The sequence below is a fragment of the Morus notabilis genome, unplaced genomic scaffold (genome assembly GCF_000414095.1).
Source record: "Morus notabilis unplaced genomic scaffold, ASM41409v2 Scaffold872, whole genome shotgun sequence".
Taxonomy (NCBI): domain Eukaryota; kingdom Viridiplantae; phylum Streptophyta; class Magnoliopsida; order Rosales; family Moraceae; genus Morus; species Morus notabilis.
The window spans coordinates 121,642-146,684 of NW_010367881.1; the positions used below are offsets into that span (position 1 = coordinate 121,642).

General features: G+C 34.1%; 3 protein-coding genes across 3 annotated transcripts; 2 read left to right on the forward strand and 1 right to left on the reverse strand.

Moving 5' to 3' along the window:
* Positions 1-3,175: 3,175 nt before the first annotated feature.
* Positions 3,176-4,646, forward strand: LOC21388109 (phenolic glucoside malonyltransferase 2). Its single transcript, XM_024175750.1, has 2 exons — positions 3,176-3,723; positions 3,833-4,646. The coding sequence occupies exons 1-2, from the start codon at positions 3,176-3,178 to the stop codon at positions 4,644-4,646; spliced, it is 1,362 nt and encodes a 453-aa protein (XP_024031518.1).
* Positions 4,647-9,305: 4,659 nt separating this feature from the next.
* LOC21388110 (enoyl-CoA delta isomerase 1, peroxisomal) lies at positions 9,306-10,407 on the reverse strand. The gene has a single exon (XM_010113647.2). It carries the CDS (start codon positions 10,216-10,218, stop codon positions 9,517-9,519), a length of 702 nt encoding a protein of 233 aa, XP_010111949.1. The 5' UTR covers positions 10,219-10,407; the 3' UTR covers positions 9,306-9,516.
* A 7,915-nt stretch (positions 10,408-18,322) lies between these two features.
* LOC21388111 (beta-hexosaminidase 2) lies at positions 18,323-21,105 on the forward strand. Its single transcript, XM_010113648.2, has 2 exons — positions 18,323-19,210; positions 20,153-21,105. The coding sequence occupies exons 1-2, from the start codon at positions 18,391-18,393 to the stop codon at positions 21,100-21,102; spliced, it is 1,770 nt and encodes a 589-aa protein (XP_010111950.1). The 5' UTR covers positions 18,323-18,390; the 3' UTR covers positions 21,103-21,105.
* Positions 21,106-25,043: the final 3,938 nt, after the last annotated feature.

The window sequence follows — 25,043 nt, forward strand, 5'->3', positions numbered from 1 at the left end:
GGTTAGGAGTTAAAGTGAAATATTAAAGAAATTTCCAAACAAGCTTCCCGTTTAATTGAAAATAAATCACAAGGAAGAGACTAAATTCAAGCCTCTAACACTGTTCAGGGCTACACCCATAGGAACTATCCACAGGATCTTACAGTATCGTACATACATGAACGTGTAAATGAAACATTACAGACATCAACCACAGTCTAGAAATCCAAATATCAGAGTTTACAGAAATTTACAATTTCGTACATTCGTACACAACAGGAGGATGAACGCAATCCTCTCTTCACCGGGTGGTAGCAACTCAACTACTCCGCACTGCTCCTAGAGTTGCCTAGGAGGGGAGGGGAGGAGAGGAGGGGTTAACATTTATAAAACAATAAAACGTGAGCAAAAAGCCCAATATGATATATTTTGAAATAACTTTACAATAAGTAAATAAATAAATAAATGAAAAAGTAAATGAATAAAAATAGACATTCAGTTTCAACACAATAGCCGGAACCTCACATCCTTTTTCTCAAAGGAAATATAAGTGAAAATCACCGTATTATAGGCATCAGCAAGTAACTTATACTATGATAAACTACTTACACAACCAAATGCACAAGCCATCACCCCCGGGCCGGGTTTCGGGTCCTGCCTCCAAGGATACACTCTCCACATCCTATCTAGGCCATCAGCTGGTTTACCGATTCACAAGATCTTTTGTCTTAAGAAATCATTCATTAAACTTTATGAAACAGTTCGTTATACTCCCCAGAATCTACAACAAGCCATGGGGGTTTAAAATATTTTTCTTTCGCAAACATGCCCTTTCTTTAAAACATTTGTAATTCCAAAACTCTTTAAAAACATGCTAACAATGAAAGGGATCAGGAATATCCTACCTCTCAAATACCAAACATGTGGCTAGCGTTACTCTATTATGGCTTTCGCTTCCTCAAGCCCCTCAAACTGAGTCCTCAGTCAGCACTGATACAAGACAACACTTTAGGATTCAATTTTCATTCCTAAAGCAATTTAGTCTCAGTTATACCATTTGATTTCCTATTAGTGTGCCACAATTCAATTACCAGTCTCATAAACCATTTCATGTTTCAAATAATCATTCTAAGGGTTTTAATTTCAAAACATGTATTAAAGATGCTAATCCATTGACTCTAGGTCCCCAAATGAAGCTAATTTAGATTCTCCTAAAAAATCAGGGTCAAAACAGGGTTTTTCAGGCAAAACAGGGTCAAACCCATTGTACATTGTTCGACCGGTGACAGAGCAGTGCAACACCACCGGTCGACCGGTGGTGTGCAATTCGGTCGACTGCATAGGTGGATCGGTAGACTAATGCAATTCGGTTGACTGGATAGATCCACTGGTCCGGTCGACCGGATCGGTCGACTGGTCCGGTCAACCTGTGAAGAACATCAGGCGAAGAAAAACCCGCGAAATCAGCCCAAAAACCTGCGCTTTCAGTTCCAAATCAAAATATCTCAAAGGAAAACCACTAGATCCGGGTTCTAGGTACTAAATCAAGTCCAAAGAACCCAAGATCTCTAATTTCTACCATGGTTTTACTCAAAATTCATAAAAATCCATTTCAAACCAAAAATAAGTTTTTAAATCCGAAAATCTTAAGATTCAAGAGAGGTTTTTAGAAATCTTACCTTGAATCATTCTCTTGACATTGAAAACTTCTTGAAATTCCTCTTTGGTTCGAAATCCGGTTGATTTTAAAGTAAAATGGAAGAGAGAGAGAGTGAGGGCGCGAGAGTGGGAATGAGAGAAAGAGTGTATGCACGGGAAAGGAAAAAGGACGGAAGGAAAAGAAAGAAAAAGAAAAAGAAAAAGAAAAGAAAAATGGACAGGTGTCAAGCATTTAAAATGACAGTCTAGAAATGTGTCCATACACACTTCTGGGTTAAAATATAATTACTGAGAATATTTAAATACCTTAAAATTATTTAAATTATACCTCAGCAAGATTTATTAAACAATAATCAATTAATTAAATTAGATTAGACACACTAATAAATCTTAATTACCTCAATTAATCTCATTTAATTCTTCGGGGTGTTACAAAATGACACCATCACATTCTACTTGTGCGACTACTTTCATGAAGGGGAGAAGGAGGTTCGCACCTTCACCGCCATGTATGTTAGCAAGGTTGAAAATAGGGCCAGTAATTTCAGATACGACACGAAATAAATAGGTTTAGACTGCACGATTATTAATTAGGTCATTAATGGACTGGCACGAATAACACAAAAATAAATGGGCTAGATTCGTGTCAGTCCATTTAACACGTTTAATCTGTTTAGCTATACGGGCCGTTAACGGGCCAACACGACACGACACGGCCCGCCCGTTTATAACCCATATACAAAAATAAAAAATTTATAAAAAATTAAAAAAGACATTCAACCTTATGACATTTATAAAAAAAAAAAAAAAAAAAAAAAAAATCCATAAATAGGTTCAAGCAACTGGAAACTAATTTTGAACACGACACACAAACATGAATTGTGAATCCCAGTTGAAAACATTAATATTGGAGCGTTGGTTGAGAAAAAATAATAACAAGAAGAAACAAAATCTTGGGTTGCACTTGGATTTGAATCTTGGAATGATGCCTGATCATCATGAAAATGGGAAAAATGTTGAAGGAGAAACAAGTACTGATGAAAGAAAATCCAATTATTTCCAAAGGTTGGGAATTCAGGTTTCAGGCTATACTGTGCAAAAAATAAATTACAAAAATAAAATGATGAACATCAACTTAAATTTTAACTATTATACATCAATTAATGTGACATGTAAATTATCATCTTATGCATTGTTTCATATTTCATTGTGAAAGTCCCACAATAGGAGGGAAAAAAAAAAGGAAAAAGAAGCAAGATTCTCTATTTAAATTTTATTGTACTAAAGCTTGCTGTACTTGACCCAAGTAATTTGTGGTTACCATTTAACGTTATTGTCATTCTTTTTTTAATCTCAATTTTCTGAAATAAAATATTTTCTGCCGTAAAATCATGAGGTTCCCATTCCATTTGGGGGTTTGATTGTTGATTGATGGAAATGAATCAATCATTGAGGAATGGCCAAAGTTAAACACTTCCATTATTAATGCCATTTTGAATTTCATTACTCCCATATTCATCTACGACACAGCCAAAAAATGGTGGAAGTAATTGAGGTGTGTAGGGTGGCTCCTCCAGCAGATCATTCCGATCAAAGTTTTTCTCCAAAATCTCTCCCCCTAACTTTCTTTGACATACGTTGGCTACGTTTCCCGCCACCAAAACTCCTCTACTTCTACAAAATCTCTCCCGTAAATCCTTCAACAAATTCCTTCTTCGATTCCATTGTTCCAAGACTCAAACACTCGTTATCTCTCACCCTCCAACACTTCCTTCCTCTCGCTGGAAACCTCACTTGGCCTCCAACTTCCCCCAAGCCCGTCATCGCTTACACCGAGAGCGACGGCGTTTCGCTAATCATCGCCAAGTCCTACGCCGACTTCTATCGCCTCTCCACCACTGAAAGCGTCGCCTTCAGTGACGCCGCAGAGTGCCGTCCTTTGGTTCCCAACTTGCCATTAGGAACGTCCGACTCAGAAGCTGTTCCGGTTTTGGCAATTCAAGTGACCTTCTTTCCTAATGACAACGCATTCTCCATCGGAATTGCCGTGCACAAGGCTGCCCTAGACGGCCAAAGTTTCTTCTTGTTCGTCAAATCATGGGCCCACGTATGCAAATCACTTGGATCAGGAGATCACGGTGATCAATTTTCTCCCCCCCCACTTCCCGCTGGAGATGAAACCCCTCTATGACAGAACCACCCTTTTCAAGAACGACTTCAGCAAGCTCGAAAAGATCTACTCCAGCGACTGGCTAAACTCGGACGGACCCAATAACAGAAGCGTAACGCCTTGGGAGACCAATGCTGCTAACGAACCAGATTCAATCCGAGGCACATTCCGATTGTCAAGAGCAATGATACAAGAACTGAAGCGACGAATAAGCATAACCGAGACGGCAACGTTCAAGAACGTGTCCGCATTTTCTCTAATATGTGCCTATACATGGTTTTGTTTAGCCAAGGCGGAAGAAATTAGTGACGACAAAAATCTTGTCTTCTTAGTGGACTGTAGATCTCGACTTGATCCTCCTCTACCGGCAACATATCTTGGGAACTGCATAGCCCCAAGATTTGCGGTTCTTGAAAGAGAAGCCCTGTTGGGAAAACAAGGGTTTGTTGCGGCTGTGAACGCCATTAGTGAAGCTATGAAAGGTTTGGAAAACAAATCGGTTCTAGACGGAGCTGAGAATTGGGTTTCGGTAGTAGTGGGTAATATGCATCGGAGTATAAATAAAAGAAGGAAAGTTTACTCTGTTGCGTCATCGCCTCGGTTTAAGGTTTACGACACAGATTTTGGATGGGGAAGACCAAGAAAGGTGGACGTTGTTTCCGTAGATGTAACTGGAGCGATGAGTCTCTTGGAAAGCAGAAACGATGATGGAGTTGAGATTGGGATAGTCTTGAAGAAACACCAAATGGAAGCTTTCGCTTCTCTGTTTGCTCAAGGTCTTGAATTTAAAAACGACAAATACTGCTCTTCAACCAGTAAGATCACTAGCTCTCTTTAGTTGATTTTTCTTTTCTTTTTTTTATTTTTTATTTTTTTTCCTTTCTTGTGTTTAATTTTCTCGTATGAATATGCTGTAATTTATAGTACTAAGCACCCTCTGTGTTTGTCTCTACATTCTTAAAGGATTGTAATTAAGGATTGCAAGTGGAAATTATATGCCTTCTACTGGCTATCTAGGTCTATTTGGATGATTAATAAGGTCTCGTTTATTTCACCGATTCGAATTTTTAGTTTTAAGTTTTTACAGTAAAAAATTTTCAGAAAATATCACATTTAACTTTTTCTGTTACAGTAAAAAATTCTCAAAAAATATTACATCTCAACTCGAATTAAAAATTTGAATAAAACTCGAATCCGCGAAGTGAACGATGCCTAATTAGGCGAGATTTAACACTGTTGAAAGCCGTAGATTTTGTGTTGGACGTCTATTATGATGCTAGTTGCTCCTTCTGGTTGTCTATTAAAAACAATTAGTTAAAGGAATTAGTACTCTAATATTGATTAGTAGTTGTTGTTAAGAGTTTGTTACAGAGAATTTGAAGTATGGAAAGAAGAATTAGTAGCTAAATTAGGTAATTGACTAATTGGGAAACCAAGAGGAGAAAGGTGGGTAGGCTCTCTGTTAGCCGATTGCTAACACCAGACTCAAAGAAAAAACCAAATCTCAGAAACCAATCAACAAGAACGCAAATGATTTGTTTCGCCGAGGTTCGGACAAAATCTTATCTTACGTCTCCGTTGAGCTATCCCACAAAAACTTATATTCCACTATTAGAGAAAAAATTACACCCTTACAGCTCAACAATCACAGAAAGAACTCACACCCAATTATAAAGATTGTTTCCCAGAGAAAAAATGCAAGTGTTTCCCTCAAGAAACCCAACGACTTTTACACTTTCTCTTTCTACACTCCGGTAGAGCTTCTCTCTCTACAAGTCTGTAAAAAATTGACACCCCGTTTATTTTGCTGATTCGAGTTTAGAATTTGAGTTTTGTTACAGTAAAAAGCTATCAGAAACAGTCACATCTAAATTTTTTGCTACAGTAAAAAGCTCTCACACAAAATCACATCTCAACTCAAATTACAAACTCAAATTAGCGAAGTGAATGGATCCTATAATGAATAATAAACTCCACCGAAAATATAAGTCTTTTTTTTCTAGCCACAGTCCAAAATATAAGACTTTTGGTCCTGTTTATTATATTAATTTAAGTTTAAAATTTAAATTTTATTACAATAAAAATTTTTAAAAAATAATTACTTTTAACTTTTTTTATTATAATAAAAAATTCTTATATAAAATTATATTTAAATTTAAATTTAAAAGTCAAATCATGCTATTATTAACTTAAATCTAGCGACAAACTAGAGCACTAGAGCTCCACGTGTAGCGCAAAGATCCATTCTTTAAACAGCTGTCTAAGAAAGAAGTGACTTGTCGTTTTAGGGACTTCTCCTCCAACATTATTGTCGTTTTGTGGAATTACTCTTACACTCTCGAATCTCTAATGGGAATAAGGAGGAATAATAGCTAATGAGAGGTATCCCTATTATTTTATTGTTCTGATTTTTCTGCACTTGGTTCGTCACAGCTAAGTTCGATGCTCTAAGATTCATCACTTCATTTTCTAACATGTTGTGACAAAATTCAACGCCTTGGTGCCCCATGGTGCACAACCGTTTTCAAAATTGGAATAAGTTTTTGGTGCTTCAATGATTTAGGTCGATCAAAGAGGGAGAACATTATTAGATTGTTTGGTTAAGGAATTAGTCTCTTTATTCGAATCATGATTCGTGATTCGCTACAGTATTTTTTCTTACAAAAAATACACGTAAATAAAAAATGATTCAATATCATGATTCTAATTCATGAACCAAATGTCATGTGATTTTTTTTTTTTTACTATGTGTTGTCAAGATCAACAGAACAGGAAGAAATAGCTAGGGAGGCAATAGTATGGGTGTGTCAAACCATTTAAATTATTCAAACTAGCCGAATCAAATTAAAACAAAAGAAAACTAAACTAAACCAATTAATGATCGGTTTGATTTGATTTTTTTTTTTAAAAACTAATTAAATTTGTTTGGTTCGTGATTTTACTCTTAATAAGATCAAACCAAACCAATTTCTATTTACATATATTCTCTTAAAAATTAATTATATTTTATATATCTGTAATTTATTTATATTTATAAAAAGTTTATAAAAAATTAAACGATTATAACCTTAAAAATTTCTACCATAAAACTTATTTATATTTAAAAACGTGTTTAGTATTTTATGTTTTATGGATTTGGAAGTTTTAATTTTGTTTATGATGCTTAAATTTTAACTTTGTAAAATATTAGTTAAAATCAAATTAAAAAACTAAACCAAACCAACTACAGTGGGTTTGGTTTAAATTGTATTAGATTTCTTAATTGGTTTGGTTTGGTTTAGTTTGAAAATATTTAATTTGCATTTCACCCAGGTAAACGGGTTGATTGATTTGCATATCCCTAAGTAGTGGAGTCATTTTATTGCGATTTTTAGACTTCGACCTTGAGAACACTATTTTCTTAATAAGGCAAACCATTATTAAATAAAAGAATAGGAAAAGCAGAAAGCATAAAAGAAAAGAAAAAAAAAAAAAACGCAACACAAATGAAAAGAAAACTGTAAAGAAATAGTCTCTGGGGAAACGTTGTAAGTATTTCCATAATTTGATTCCTTTCCCTCGACAAAATGACGTTTGGATGTACTAAAAAGATTTCGTTAATCATGCTTCTGAGTGAGTCATAGTAATAATACGATTTGTAATGATTATAATATTATTATAATATTATTTATTTTAGACTTAAACTCGTAGAATTTTATTTTTAAACTTTACTTTAAAATGTCTCATACAGTTAGAAAATAGTATTTTTATTTATAAACCCTCACTTATTTCTCCAATTAATTAATGTGATACTATATAACTTATACTATCTTGACTCTTTTATTTCAACAGATTGATGACTCTTACTTTACAGTTGAAACTGCAAAGAGTCATTCTAAAAAAGATACTCATCAAAATTTTTTATAGTTCTTTTAGTTGATTGAGTGTAGGCGCAACACTAAACCTCGATCAGTTGAGGATGACATATAAATATACATATACATATAAATATACATATACATATATATCTCTCTCTGATCTGCTTGCTGCGAGAGTAAGCAATAGAACTAGTTCAGGCATTTGGATTGTGTAATTCTCACCGGATGCAATTCATGTAGACACCTTCCAATTACCGCCGGCAGAAGTGCATTGGGAAGCTATGAAATTAATTGATAAATTATAAGAAGTAATCGACAACAATGTCATATTACACACACTACAAGAAATTTCATTATCAACAACTTATCAAAAATGATATTGCGTTTTGTAAAACGCTAAGATATTAGGTTCTATTAAAGTCTTAAGAAAACGTAGCGTTCGGCGAGTGTTATGAGAAACGTTATAGAATTGAAATCTTATAGTATTTTAGACATGTTATTTTTAACCTCTTACACCTATTTAGCCTTATTACGGTACAAATCAATAGCTTTTTTTCCTTATTATGTTCATACTCCTATAGCTTTTTAAAATTATTATTGAATATTTTACCAATCTTAAAACTAGTACAAATTAACATTCTATCTACTTTTATTATATTAATATTCTTTTGAATTCATTCAAATAGATGGTGATTCCAAGCAACATCTTACATCCAAATAGGAACATTTAAATTAAAACATAAAACATTCATTGTAATAATTGTGATCCGTATCTACTAAGCATCCAAATAAGATGTTTACAACATAAGTCACACCAAAACGTCTAGCTAAATGAAATGGTGAAGTAAATAATCCATCTTGACAAAATGCTCTAACAAAAAAGTCACCTCCACCATTTAACTCGTAAGAAAGTGATCTATCCTCAAAATAATGATCAAACTCTGTTAACTTCTACCATTTAACCTGTGAATAAAATAAGGACTAGTTACACTATACACAACTATATAGCTAAGTTGCATATGTCGTTTAGAGAGTTGGAGAAATCATGATCATTTGAATTATGATTTGAATTAAGAATCTATTTGAGTTTGTGTTTGAGTTGGTCAAAACTTGAATTTGTATTTATATACAATTTTAATAAAAAAAACTCAAAATAGGGTATATGTGTGGGATTTTATTCGTCTATTCGTTGTGAACGCATAGAAAAAAATCATCTCAATCAGAATTAAAACGAAAAAGTTATGACGTTTTTAAGAATAAAAAAAAATATTGTTGATTAACTTGAGTTTGAGTTTAAAAATTTAAGTTGAAGGGGAAACTTAAACTCAGATTTTAGCCCTAAACTTAAGTTAAAACTCGAGTTAAAACTTAAGTTCAAACTCAAATTTTACAAACAAACATGATCTTAAATAAAGTTGTAATTTAAATTTAAATTTTTTAAATTTTACTCAAAAAAACAAACCCTTAATATTTAAAAAAAAAAAATTAAGATACAAATTTTTCATAGCCTACACATAACTACATAATATGTTATAGTCTTTTCTTTTAAATTTGCGCTTTTGAACATTAAAAAAAAACTAAAAAAATTAGACAATATGAATAATTACTACCATAAAAATGTAAATATCATTAAGATAATTATTACACAATTTTATTGTTCTCGAAATATTTTTAAAAAAAATACTATATTTCAACTGAAATCTTACAAATCTTGTAATATTGCCATGTAAATTGTTTTTTTTTTTTCTTTTGCTGTTTCATGTGACAATTTCAAGGGAAAGGAAACCCGCATTGCACAGACACTTAATCCCCATATTGTAGTAAACCCAAATTCTGCCCAGCCCAATAAATTCACAGCCTAGACCCAGTACTGTTGGCGCGAATCTCACCCAGAATCTCAGAGAACAACTCCATCCTTATCTGAGCATACACCTCTCCGTCCCACTTCTTTGCCACCAGCTTCTCCGCCAGCCCAACCGCCGCCTCAACCGTCGCCTCCGCGCCAACGTGCTCCGATTCCACAATCCCCTTCTCTACCGCCTCCGTGGCCGTCAACTTCCCCGCCGCCAGCAGCAGGAGCCGGCGAGTCGCCGGCAAGCCAACCTTGCACCTGATTATAGCCACGAACCAAGCCGGGATCCGTATCCCGATGTCGAGCTCGCTCATGTACAGAAACCCCCTGTCCTTCCTCATCAGAACGTAGTCGTAACACAAGGCCAGGCCTATCCCGGCGGCGGAGGCGTGGCCGGTGACGGCGGCGATCGTCGGCATCGGAAGCGAGATTAGGTCGGCTATCAGCGATCGGAATTTCGATACCATTTGGTGGGTCCGGGCCTGTCGGTCGGGAGAGGATTCGAGCCATTGGAGGTCGAAGCCGTTGGAGAAGAACTTACCCTCCGCGGTGGTGATCAGGGCCGACGAGGTGGTTGACTCGGCCCGGACCCGGCCGAGAGCAGATCGGATCTCGTCGATTAGTGTTGGGTTGAGCCTGTGCTCGCCCGGGCCCATTAGCGTCAGTATGAAGATGTTTCCTCGCTTCTCCAACGTGCACATGATCGATGTCTGATCTCAGTCAAAGTAAAGACTCTGATTCTCTGATTAGTTTCTGGCAGATGGTGGATAAGATCGTTTTGTGTGGTTGTCAAAGTCTGAGGTGTACATCAGTTTTGTACTTTTGCTCACCACTAGAGGACAAAAGCTCGTTTTGTGAGGAAGTTAGGGAATATACCCTGCTAATATTTGACATTCTAATTCTCACGGCTCTTCATAGGTTCGTGCGGAGTAAAAATTTTTCTTTCTCCCCCCTTAAAAGACGCCGATTTCACGTATTTAGCATCAACAATATTAAAAAAATTTCATGACTTAATAATATTTAGATTGGGTTAAAGTGGTGCGAAGTAAGTTAGGTAATCAGTTTTAACACTTAATGAATAAAAAATTTAAAATTTAATTTGATATTTAAAGTTTATTATCAAATAGAAATAATAATTCTGACATTCAAATAGATAGAAATTCAAAATTCAATCTAACATCAAACATGAAGTAAAGTAATCTATCTAACATCAAACATAAAATAAACATATATTAGTCTATACTCATAAATTAGTCTTAACATAAAGCAAATAGAGAGGTTTAATTTAAACATGAAGAAACTATAAAATATAAATGAGTTGTCTGCCTAAGGTTAGAGGAGACAAGTTATAGCCCGTGTTGGGTTGGGATTTACGGGCCATTATAAGCCCAACCCACAACCCGTCCCAAAACTTCAAGCTAGACATTGAATGGGCCGAAAAAAAAAAAATTTAATACTAGAAATTACATTTTTTGAGTTGAGTTGGAGTGAGGTGTGTTGGGCTTGTGGGTTTTGCAGTTTATGAACAGCCCTACTACTTCTGTGATTAGCGACAATTTATTGTGTTTTATGGTTGGATACTTATACTTGATTTTATTCTTTTGTTGAAAGAAAAAAAAAAAAAAAGAGAAAAACTAAGGATTTTTTTTTTTTATTCCTCAAAACTCTCAATTGTAATCACAATTTTTTTATACTAAAAAAATCACCATTTTTTTTTTCCCGAAATGATAACTTTTTTTTATTAAAATGATAATGAGTATTTTCATACTTCAGTATCTCCCAACAATCAAAACTTATACAAATTAATTTCACAAATATAATCGGAATAATAAATTAACTTTTAAAACCAACATAATTTTACTCAAAAACAAACCAGTTAAAACAACAAAAATTTAATTTTAATACACAAACCACACAAAATCAAACTAATTTCTCAAAAAAGACGTCAACGCCAGTTTGTGACCAAGGCGAGTGTCAACAAAAACTGGTGATCAAGTTCAGATGTAATCAGACTCCAAAAGGCACACGGGTAGCAAATAGTGTTCGTGAATGGAGTGAGCAAAGAGGGAGCCGAAACGAGGGTTAACAGTAAATTGGTTTCAGAAACCTCTACTTTTACCAAAAAAGTATATCGACTAGGCCCCGTTCACTTCACCGATTCGAGTTTAGAATTTAAATTTTACTACAATAAAAAGTTCTCAGAAACAGTCACATCTAACTTTTTTGCTACAGTAAAAAGCTCTCACATAAAATCACATCTCAACTTAAATTACAAACTCAAATTAGCGAAGTGAACGGGCCCTAAAAACTTTTGGAGGTATGATTTAAAACTAGTGCACCTCAAGTAATATGTGTTTTTGTTAAAAAGTGTAACTAGATAAAATTTATATTGATAGTCTTATTCACGTACATGGCTTACGTTTATAGGATTCAAATCCCTTCTTATTTTAGTTTCAAACAGATGTAGGACTAGGCTCTCTTTTTGCTTTGCCAAAAGTCCAAATATCTCCACCTTGCAACATAAAAAGACCATCTTATCTCAAAAGATAAAAAGTTTCTAAAAAATCAGAGATAGTTTTCCATTTAAATTTTAAAACAAAATTTCCTCTCACTCCCTCTTGTAATTTTCAGCCACCACAGGAAAATATCCTTGTGATTGGTATCACATTCAGATGAGGGAATGAAAAGATCAGTGTCACATTCAAATAAGAGAATGAGAAAATTTAGCGCCACATTCAGATAAGTAAAAGAAGAGATTTCTTGTTGTAACGACCTCTTTACGGACCGTTACAGTTGTTTGTGAAATATTCATTAGAAAACATAATTTTAAAGAAAACAACACATTAATTAAATAACAAAACCTTAATTGTGAAACACGGAAAACTTTTTTTTTTTTTTTTGGGTCTAATAAAACTTGAAACTTTTCTTAATATAAATAACCACGAAACAAGTCTTAAAACTCTAAACACTGAAATTATTAACAAAACATAAAACCTCATTCTCATCATTCATAAACATAATAATTAAAAATCCATGAAATTATAATTCTATTAAATATTAAAACTTTAGCGGAAATAAAATTTTGCGTGTGGTATCCCATCTCCCACATTCTCGCTCGTCACATGCCCGTCTAGCTTCATCCACTTCATGCTATTCCTTTACCTTTATCTGCAACGCGAAACTTAAAAACATGAGCTAGAGCTAAATAAGCACAACATTTTTCTCACATGAAAATATTTAACATTTAACAAATCATGAATCACTCTCTTTTCTTTTGAAAATACTTTTACATTTATTATCTTGTTTGGACCCGATGCAAATGTACATACGCGCAACCTGCGGCAAGAGTGAGATTGTAAATTCCACACTTATTGAGGCAATGTAAATATGAAGGCTCCGTTTATTTTACCGATTCGAGTTTTGTTACAGTAAAATGCTCTCAGAAACAGTCACATCTAACTTTTTTGCTACAGTAAACAACTTTCACATAAAGTCACATCTAAACTCGAATTAAAAACTCGAATCAGCAAACTAAACGGGTCCGAAATTGTCATCTAGATCCATGGGCTGCCCTAAGACCATGAAACGCGAAGGAGTACGTTGCCTCATCATTTAACGTGACAAAACATCTTCTTCACATGTCTTGATTTTCGTGAGCGTATAACATGGATACTTATAACATGTAACATTGTGAATCTGATAAACATGTAAGCATGTAATATCATGTACTTGTAAACATGAAATAAAACATTTATGCTTAAATAAACATAATATGAATTATAAAACATATTTGAAATCTTATAAATCACAAGTCAATTCATGAAAATTTAATCACGTTGCAGGTGAGGTTGTATTTACTTAATACGGATTACTTAACCTCAACTTGAATGGTGATGTGATCTTAGAGGCTCTGATGTATGTGATTCTTGAATTGTTCATGCCGTTTAACAAAACGTACAAATCTCAGTACTCAATTCATATCAACATAAATCTCTTATAACATCGTAACCCGTACATGTGGGTGGCAAGTAACTCGTGTTTATATCATAGTAATCATATCATTCATCACTAAAATCATAGAACATAACAAATAGATTAAAAGGCCATATATTGCACAACTTTTAAAACTTGCCAACATGAATCTCCTGTACTAAAACGTTCACCCCGATCTTTACAAAATTCATATTATCCTAAAACTAGCGGCATTGGAAAGTAGACTGAAATATCTTTCTAACGATACCAAATTTAACCAAATGGGAGTACGTTTTACCCTTCAAAACGCATTGACAAATCAATACACCGAATCAGATTTTTTTTTCCTGTTGAATGACCTAGCGCTGCGGCGCTCACCGATCTGTCACTGTGATTTCTTTTTGTCTTTCTAGCGCCGTGGCACCCACTTCTTAGCGCCGTGATGTAAAAAACTTCTAAATATGTTTCCAAACAACATAGTATGCTCCAAAATCAATCCAAACCATCCCAAACATGTTTCTAACCCTCAAATATCACTCATGAAATTTATCAATAGAAATCAGCAAAGAACTCAAACCCTAAAATCAAATACCACCAATTAACAACAAAATTATATTTTCACATGGTTCCAAATCTCAATTCCATTCAATAATCTATCAGTCATTGCAATACCATTAATCAATCAAAGAAAGCAATTCCTAAACATGTTTCTAAATAATGACTTTTAAGGTAACGTTTTGTTCATGGATTCAGAATCATGATTCATTCTCTAAATGTCCCTAAAATGATAAATCACAAATTGTCCACACAAACCTGACAAGAGGGTTGAAATCACGGATTGGAGGGTTGATGACGTGGCATCAACCAATGCTGGAATTTCAAATATAACATGCATAATATTATATTCCATATATAATATACCGAAAAACTTAATTATTTTTACTCTTTACATTTGTTGAAAACAAATAATTCTATGAACAAGAAATCTGCAGGTACCCAAAATTCGCGCTAGAAAAACCCACTGCCACCCCCCACCCGCTATCCACCAATTTTAACTAATGCTATAACATGCATAGTAATTATTTTCCTTAACAAGACTGTTGAAACAACTTAAAGGTATAAATTTAGGCTGTTTGGCTCGATTCGGACTGAAGAGAAATGTCAGGCCAGGCCGGAAAGATGGTCGGCCTAGGCTGACCCTAAACTCAAAAAGTTTAGGACCAGTCCGATCTGATCCGAAATTTTATAAGGATTTTTTAAATTAAAAAAATCTTTAAAAATATAATTTTTATCCAGTTCTAAGAGATTGAGGGTCGGCCTAGCCTGGCTCTAAGCTCAAAAAATTTAATGCTGTGCCAGGCTGGGTCGGAACCAACAGTAATGGTTCTAGGACCGGCCCATTTAAACCGGCTTAAACTTACGGTTCTAAAATGGCTTGAACCAAACCCGTTTTGAACAAATGGCAAATTAAGCCGGCAATGTGATTGCGATCACTATATAATATATATTCAATTAGTTTATAGTTATAACTGTACAAATTAAACGATATTTATTGATCTTTGTCTCATGGACTGCGTATACTATTTCTATTGTTCATCTCTCTCTCTTTTTTATTAGAAGCATTAATTTATAGTGATGTACACTTCTGATGGCTCCCTAAGTCACGGTGAGTGTTAACTGTTTGAAAGTTCCATGAGAAGTTCTTTTAATAAGTTCTTTCATATTATATATATATATATATATATATATATATATTGCTGAATAAGTTATTTTTATTATATTTGAAACTGTTTGATCTTGTCTTACTAGTTACCAGTCATTTTTAATTTTTTAAAGAAACACTTCCATTATTTTTTTTTGTTTTTTGTTTGTTTAAGAAAATGCTTTAAATTAACGTTACGGCATTGATTATTTTGTTCGAATCACGATAAAACAAGAACGTGTGGTTAAATGCAAAGGTCTCTCTTAATTTGTATCCATATGCTCAGCTTAAAAAATTCAAAAACATAAATAAAAAAAATTAGAGATTTCTCTGTGTTAATCGGTTGTCCTTAGAAAAGCTTAATTATTTTTACTCATTACATTTGTTGAAATCAAATAATTATATGAGCAAGAAATCCGTAGGTACCCAAAATTCACGCTAGAAATACCCACTGCCACCGGCCACCCGTTACCAACTTAAACTAAGGGGTTGTTTGGTTGGGGGATTCGTACCCCGATTCGAATTATGATTCATGGTTCGTTACAATATTTTCTCTCACAAAAATATACGTAAATCGAAAAATAGTTTTAATCTTATGATTTTAATCCATTAACCAAACGTCTCCTAATACTATAACATGCATAGGGATTATTTTTCTTCACAAGACATGATGCCGAAATGGCTTGAAGGTGTTAATTTAGGCCACACGGTTTGGCCCGGTCTAGGTCAAAGAAAAATTTCAGACTGAGCTAGAGAGAGGGTCGGCCCAGACCGGCCTTAAGTCTATAAAATTTAGGACTGGTTCGGTCCGGCCCGAAAGTTTATAAAATCTTTTTTAAAAAAATCTTTAAAAATACGATATTTTTCTGGTCTTAAAGGATTGAGGGTCAGTCTAGCATGGTTTTAAATTCAAAAAAATTAATACCATGCCGCCGGATCAGGTATGAGCCAACAATAATGACTGAGCCTAGGACCGGCCCATTTAAGCTGGCTCAAATTTACACCTCTAAAATGGTTTGAACCAAACCCGTTTTGAACAAATGGCAAATTAAGCCGGCAATGTGTTTGCGATCACTATATAATATATATTCAATTAGTTTATAATTATAACTGTACAAATTCAACGATATTTATTGATCTTTGTCTCATGGACTGCGTATACTATTTCTATTATATGTGTTCAAAACGTTTTATATATTCATCTCTCTCTCTCTTTTCATTAGAAGCATTAATTTATAGTGATGTACTCTTCTCACGGTGAGTTTAACTGTTTGAAAGTTCCATGAGAAGTTGTTTTAATAAGTTCTTTCATATTATATATATATATATATATTGCTGAATAAGTTATTTTTATTATATTTGATACTGTTTGATCTTTTATTACTAGTTACCAGTCATTTTTAATTTTTTAAAGAAACACTTCCATTCCTTTTTTTTTTTTTTAATTTTAAGAAATGCTTTAAATTAACGTTACGGCGTTGATTATTTTGTTCGAATCACGATAAAACAAGAACATGCGGTTAAATGCAAAGGTCTCTCTTTTGTATCCACATACTCAGCTTAAAAAATTCAAAACAATAAATAAATAAAAAATAGAGGTTTCTCTTTATGTTATAATTAATCGGTTGTCCTTTGATATGCTACTCTGAATAGGTTTTACTTTATGAGCAATGCATATAGAAAAACAAAAGAAGAATATTTTGTGGTACATGCTGTGAAATTCTGAATTATCAAAGTTAATTATCCGGCTATCCACACCAGTCACCAATAATAAAAATCTACTGTTAAATTCTTTATCTCTAGGTTCCCTCTTTAAACTTATAGTACAATATTAAAATATGTAAATATATACACACATATTAGTTAAAAATGTGTGCTTTGCGCACGTGTGACTCATTTAAAGTAACAGTATATACAAATCGTCGGGAAAGAAATAGAAGAAGAAAAAAGAAAGGACAAAAAAAATAAAAATTGGGAAAAAAAATCTGGAGCAAAAGACATGAAAAAAAATGAAAAAGCTTAAGAAAAAACTTGCGCGAAATGTTTCGCAAGTAAAGCTGAAATTTATGAAAATTACATGCAAAAAATATTTATATAAGAACGCATTTGAGAATAAATTAATTTAGAATGTAATTTAAAAAATAATATTTTAAATAACTATAAAAAAATATTTAAAAATATATAAAAATTAAAGGTTAAAAGATGCAATAAAAGTAATAAGGGAGAAAAAAGAAGAAAAACTTTATAAAAGAAAAGCTAAAGAAAAAGCAATATATATATAAGAAACCTTAAGAAAAGTTTAAAAGCTCCTCCCCCCCCAAAAAAAGACGGATTTTCCCACTTAGTAGGAATATATATAAATTTAGCACTAGTGGTGTGGTATAGGAATAGATATAAACTTACCACTAATTATTCGATGAGAGGTTAAAATTATGCTTCTTTATTGACTTGTTAAATATTATTCGGACTAATGTGACTCTGGACTCCATTGACAGACTAAAGCATGAGTCAGATTTGTGCTGTCTGAATGCTAGTGATAAAAACATAAGCAATATTTATTTATGTTCCAAAGTAATTTTAATGGTCTGTTTAAAAGGAATATTTAAATTATGATTGTTAATTTTAATGTTTATAATTTAAATTTTTAATGAGATACATATTATAATAAAATTAATGATTTGAGTTGATTTGTGTTTGAGTATGTAAGAAGCAAAAAAATATTGAGGCCCTTTCCACATGACAAACCAAGAGGACCTTTGTACTACTTTTACTTTTCTTACAACAATAACACCAATCTAGAACAGCACTTGCCATGTGTATATAAGAAGTTAAGTACGGTCGTTTATTTCACCGATTTGAGTTAATAATTTAAATTTTATTATAGTAAAAAAATTTTAAAAATAATCATATTTAATTTTTTTATTACAGTAAAAAATTTTCAGATAAAATTACATTTTAACTCAAATTAACGAATTAAATGTGCTTTAAAAATTGGTCCACACCACGACTGAGAAATTATAAACCTTTGCAACAAACAAGTCAAATGAAACCGACAAACCAGTAAAACCATACACTCAAAACAGCCAATTTCAATAATATTCACAACTAGACCAAACCCATGTGGTATTTATTTCTTTCCCAATCACTAGCTTACACATCTCAAAAACTGTGCCATTTTGGCCAATACACAAAAATCACAATGTCTTTTCCTCTCCGTAATTCCAATTTCATCATTAACACTCTCCTCATCCTCATTACACCACTTCTCTTCATCATCTCAACCTCTCCCACAACAACCTCATCATCACCATTTCCCATCAATGTCTGGCCCAAGCCAACAACCTTCCGGTGGCCCCACCCGCGGCGGGCCCTCCTCCTCTCCCCCGCCTTCTCCATCTCCTCCCCCAACCACCGCCACCTCGCCGCCGCCGCAACCCGCTACCTCCGCTTAATCCACACCGAGCACCACCGCCCTCTAGTACCCCCGCCCGCCGCCCTCGTCAACGCCTCCGCCGCCCCGCTGCAGGCGCTTTCAGTCCACGTCTCGGACCTCACCGCGCCCCTCGCCCACGGCGCCGACGAGTCCTACTCCCTGACGGTCCCCGCCGGCGGCGGCGCCGCCCGTCTGACGGCGAGGACCGTGTGGGGCGCCATGCGGGGGCTGGAGACTTTCTCGCAGCTGGTGTGGGGGGACCCCTCGGCGGTGGCCGTCGGCGTCGATATCGAGGACTCGCCGGATTACGGACACCGAGGGGTCATGCTTGACACGTCGAGGAATTACTATCCGGTGGAGGACATACTGAGAACCATCGCAGCCATGAGCGCCAACAAGCTGAACGTGTTCCATTGGCACATCACGGACTCGCACTCGTTTCCGCTGGTTGTGCCGTCGGAGCCGGAGCTGGCGGCGAAAGGGTCGTACGGGTCGGACATGGTCTACACTCCGGATGATGTCAAGAGGATTGTGGAGTTTGGGTTTGACCACGGCGTCAGGGTTGTGCCGGAGATTGATTCACCAGGTTTTGTATTTGCTAAATTCTTCATATTTTTGTTTTGGGTATTTTCGATTTGATCTGTTTAACTAGGAGGAGGATTTTGAATTGATTTTATGGTGGAGCAATTACTGCCCCACTACGGACTTTTGACCCCATCCAAAGTTTCTACTGTTTCAAAACTAATAAAACAAGATGTCATGATCCATGTCAAAAATATTTGAACTAATTAGAAGTTTAAGAAAGATAACGTATGCGTTATTTTTTACCGATTTAAATTTTTATAATTAAAATTTTTTAAAAATATCACATTTAATTTTTTCTATTACAATTAAAAATTTTTAAAAAATATTATATCACAACTCCAATTATTTTTTACCGATTTAAATTTTTATAATTAAAATTTTTTAAAAATATCACATTTAATTTATTCTATTACAATTAAAAATTTTTAAAAAATATTATATCACAACTCCAATTAAAAATTTAAATCGAACAAAACCAACATTTCTAGTTAACAATTAACCTCCACCCCACGATTAAAACACGTGCATCTCGCGTGGGAGATTCCGTCCCTAAAGGAATACACGTTAGCCAAATGTACTTAATTGCAACTGTTTCATAAATTTAGAGAATTAATTACTAAAATTAAAAGATTGGAAACAATTTACTAATGGATAAATTATTAGAAACTCTAATACTAAATATAATTGCGTTTTATTTTAAAATTAAGGTGGAGTATTCAAACTCAATATTAAAAGTAGATAATGTAGGCTTCAACGACAACCATTCATAGTTTCTTTAGTATTCTTCCCTTCACAAAAGCAGATAAAAATAAAAAATAAAAAATAAAAATTGTTTCTCCATTCTCGATCAAAAGTATTGTTGTGTATATTGACATCTTAACATTAATAAATTAGTTAAACCTAATTAATTTGCATATGCTTCTGAAATAAAATATTATTGCAGCCCACACAGGATCATGGGCAGAAGCATATCCAGACATAGTGACATGCGCAAACAAATTCTGGTGGCCCGCAGGCGCCAAGTGGGAGGACCGCTTTGCCTCAGAGCCAGGCACAGGCCAACTCAACCCTCTCAAACCCAACACCTACAAAGTCCTCCGAAACCTCATAAACGACGTCGTTCGCCTCTTCCCCGAACCGTTCTTCCACGCCGGCGCCGATGAGATCAATCCCAACTGCTGGAAGTCCGATCCCACCGTCCATTCCTTTTTATCCAACGGCGGGACTCTCTCTCAACTTCTCGAGATTTTCGTCAACAAAACTTTACCCGAGGTCGTTTCTCGCAACAAAACCGTCGTCTATTGGGAGGACGTTTTGTTAAGCGACGTCGTAAAGGTTGACTCCAAGTTTCTTCCCAAGGAGAGTGTCGTCCTACAGACGTGGAACAACGGCCACAACAACACGAAACGCATCGTTTCGTCGGGGTATCGGGTTATCGTGTCGTCGGCGGAGTTTTACTACTTGGATTGCGGTCATGGAGACTTTTTGGGGAATAATAGTGCGTCCGACGACCAATCGGGTAGTACGACGGGGAATGGCGGGTCGTGGTGCGGTCCGTTTAAGACATGGCAGGTTATTTACAATTATGACATTGACTATGGGCTGAGTGAGGAGGAGAAGAGGCTGGTGCTCGGCGGGGAAGTGGCGCTGTGGTCAGAGCAGGCGGACGGGACGGTTCTCGATTCAAGGGTTTGGCCGCGGGCGTCGGCGATGGCGGAGACGCTGTGGTCCGGGAACCGGGACGAGAGCGGGAAGAAGCGGTACGCGGAGGCGACGGATAGGTTGAATGAGTGGCGGAGTAGGATGGTGAGGAGGGGAGTTGGGGCTGAGCCAATTCAGCCTCTTTGGTGTGTTAGAAATACAGGGATGTGTAACACTGTTAACGTTGCTTAGTGACCAATTATATATATATATATATATATATATTTTTATTTTTGGTGTACACTTTTCTTTTATTGAATATATATGCTATGATCAGGTTTTGAGAATTACGTTATATATAGTGGTTGAATATTAATCTTACCAAGTAATTTTCTTTTTAAACTGGGGATGGAGATTGGACTCGACGCCAGAAGATGCAGTTATATTTAAAATTAGGGTTTTTTTTTTTGCACATTTTACCTCTTAAATTTATCGTGATTTACCAAATTATCTTCCAAACTTTTAATTTTAGCAAGTTGTCTCATCAATTTATAAATTTGTTGTAATATGCTATATTTTAACGATGATTGTGTTAAATCAGTGTCAAAAAAACACGTTTAACCAAAAATTTCAATATTCCCTATCAAATATAACATAAATATTTCAATATCTCAATTTTTAATCTCTTAAATCTAATAAAAATTTTGAATAAATTTAATTAAATGGGCACATTACAACAAATTTACAAATTCAATGAGTAACTTACCAAAACTAAAAATTTAAAGAGCAATTAAATAAACCACAATAAATTCAGAAAGCAATTGAGCCAAAAAACCCTTAAAATTATCGTTACACTATCATTCAACCGCGTAGTCAAGAAAATTTTAGTTAAAGTACTCCTTTTTTTTCGCGCATAATCTTTTATTGGGACAAAGAGTCTCTATTGGAACCGTTTAGTTTAATTGGATGAAAATGAAATGCAACTTTTTATAAATATATACAAATATATATATATATATATAAATAATGAGAGAGGATAATGAATATCAAAATTGATCAAAACATCCCCATTAAGCACTCTCTGAACAACTAAGGCCTCGTTTACTTCGTTGATTCGAGTTTAAAATTCGAGTTGAGATGTGATTTTATGTGAGAGTTTTTTACTGTAGCAAAAAAGTTAGATGTGATTGTTTGTGAGAGCTTTTTACTGTAGAAAAACTCGAATCAGCGAAATGAACGGGGCCTTGTTCTTTACCAAACCCCCAACTCAAGTGTTATTAAAAAAAAACCGGAAATAGTAGAAAATAGGCCAATATGAAAAGCTTAAGAAAGTATATAGGTCAATTTTTAGTTATAGAAATTAATAGGCCATAACTTGTCAAGTTATAGTTCATAACCAGATAAGTTATGAATAAATTTGTCAATTTATGGTTCATAGTCAGACAAGTTATGGATAAAAACTGTGAATAATTTATCAAGTTATGGTTTATAACCAGACAAGTTATAGACAAAAACAGTAATTTGACATATTTATTAATTTATGTAAACTATTGACCTATTAATTTTAATTCATCTCAAGTCTTTATCTATTTTTCTCATTTTCCAAAAAAAAAAAAAAAAAAATACACCCACAGTCAGCAATAGTAAAAACAACCCCAAAACAAAAGAAACAGAAACTAGCAAGGCAGTAACCTAAACTAGAATAAAAAAACTGATATGTAAATCAAAAAGATCTACCAGGGTCTAACAATAAGTCAAGCCTAAACTATCTGATCTGTGTACGAACCCTACAGACTTTGTAGTGGCATTTTTTTTTTAACTTTCTACTAAACTGGAGTTCACTGATCTGTTTTTTTATTGTTGTTATCTATTCTTTTTTTAATTAATACTAGTTGAGTCACACGTAAAGAATAATTTTATAAATTTAATTCTACATTAAAAAACACGTAATTATTTTAGAAGTTAAGTCCAATATTATTTAAAGCAAGAAAGATATTTTGAAAAATCATATTACAAAAGAATTGAAGTTATATAAAAATTTTTGGTAAAAGAATTAAGTGGGGAGATATTTAGAAGGAATTATTTTCATTGAAAGAAAGTTCGGAAAAGAGAGTATTTCAAAGATATATGTTTTTTTTTTTTTTTTTAAAGAACTATCAAAGAATATAGAGGAAAAAAAAAATAAAAAAAGACAATAAGTAAAAGAAAAGAAGAAAAAGTAAAAAAAAAAAAAAAAGAAAAAGAAAAAGAGGAATAGTTAAAAAAGAAAAAAAAGAAGAATTAAAGTTATATAAGTGTTTTGACAAAAAAAATGAAAAATTTTATAAATTTTTCCTAAATTTTGTCATTTGAATCAACATGCCATCTGAACTTTAAAATGTGCATGTTTTGTCTCTTGAACTTTGTCACTTGTGTCAACATGCCTTATGAGTATAATTCCGTCAAGTTTTTTAACAGAAATGCTTTTAAACACCCTATAAACTTTGTCACTTATGTCAATATGCCTCCTGAACTATAAAATGTACATGTTGTCCACCCAAAAATTTGACATGTCTCTATTTTTCCCCCCTCCATCTTCATTCTACTAATTATTTGAACATAAATGTTGATATTACCATTAAATTGCTAAGTAGCTATAATATTTGAGGTTTATTGAATGTCTTCCCCTAAAAAAATATTAGTATAGGCACCAATTCTTAAAATATTAGTTGATTCGAGGCAATAAAGAGGAAAAAATAATGAACAAATCTGTATATTGTTACGGGTTTTGTTAGTCTATTTTCCTGACTTAATAATATTTAACCCAAATGAAAATGCTCGACATAAAATATGATTTTTTAAGAATTCAATACAAACCTTAAGAAACTCATTACTTAACAAACTTTAAGAAAAAATCTTCGCCATAAAAAAAACACATAGTATAAAATTTAAGGAAGAATCTATCATCTATATTGAGAAATCTATTAATTTAATAAACCCATTCTAATGAAAAAAGAAAAAGAAAACTAAAAAAATTAACAAACCCATTACCTTATACAGATTTGTTTCTCATTTTCTCCCTCTTTAATGCCTCTATAGAATGTTTTGAAAATTGTTACCTAACTAATATTTTTGATGGGAAAGACATTCAATAAACCTTAAATATCATAACTAATTAGCAATTTAATTGTCATATCAATATTTTCATTAAAAAAATGATAGAATCAAGATGAAGGGGAGAAAGTTAGAGACATCTATATTTTGGGGGCATACTGGTACATTTTAAAGTTCAGGCCACATATTGATAAAAATGACAAAGTTCAAGGGGTGTTTATAAGCATTTCAAATAAAAAACTTGACGGAGTTAGACTCAGTGGGCATATTGACACAAGTGACAAAATTTTATGGAGCACAACACGCACATTTTAAAGTTTAGGAGGGTGTTGACACAAGTGACAAAGTTAGGGAGAATTTATAAAATTTGTTCTTTCATTTTTGCTACAATTCATAATATTATTTGAAATGCTAAATTTATTTTTTTCTATAATCATTACGCATTGAAAGTTATAACTTTTACTTTTAAAATAATTAGAAAATACACAAATTACAACGATTACATGAAAAAGTAAACATTTCAACCAATATCAATCAAATGCTAAATTTTTCATATGCTATAGTTGGCCGAAAATTTGTCACAAAGTAAACATATAAGAAATTTGTCACAATTAATAACATTGCATTGGAGAGTATTTTTTTATACTCTCCAATGTAGCCACCTCTTCTCTCCCTCTATCTTTCTCTCGAGAAAACTAGGGTTTCTTCTTGTGGGTGTGCTGCTCTTCTTGGGCAGGAATCCAACGCCACTGTTTGGCTGGCTTATGGATCTCCGGCCCTAGAGATGATGCTCGGGGCCTTCTGACGGTTTGTCCGGTGGTGATGGGTTCAATCTCGCGGCATTGGAGGTGGATGTTCATCATTTTGGTGGTGCGGCACTGTCAAGTGTTTGGATGCCTTTCCTAGGCATGCTGGCATTTGAAGGATGTTGGTTCTCTGGGGGTTTTGGCCCTAATGGTGAGGCCGAGATGCAGGGGGTAGCTTGCTTACTGGGTTGGCCGGAGGTGATGGCGGAGGTGGGTCTGCTGAGGTTAACTTTTCTTATATTATTTAGGGGTTGTTCTTTTGGAACAAAACTCAGAAAAAATTTGAACTTGAGT

What these genes read in the sequence shown, in the direction of transcription:
- LOC21388109 (XM_024175750.1), top strand. Translation starts at nt 3,176, where the DNA reads ATGGTGGAAGTAATTGAGGTGTGTAGGGTGGCTCCTCCAGCAGATCAT. An exon ending in GACGGCCAAAGTTTCTTCTT is followed by an intron (nt 3,724 to 3,832) that starts GTTCGTCAAATC and finishes CCTCTATGACAG; the next exon opens with AACCACCCTTTTCAAGAACG.
- LOC21388110 (XM_010113647.2), bottom strand. Translation starts at nt 10,218, where the DNA reads ATGTGCACGTTGGAGAAGCGAGGAAACATCTTCATACTGACGCTAATG.
- LOC21388111 (XM_010113648.2), top strand. Translation starts at nt 18,391, where the DNA reads ATGTCTTTTCCTCTCCGTAATTCCAATTTCATCATTAACACTCTCCTC. An exon ending in GCCGGAGATTGATTCACCAG is followed by an intron (nt 19,211 to 20,152) that starts GTTTTGTATTTG and finishes ATATTATTGCAG; the next exon opens with CCCACACAGGATCATGGGCA.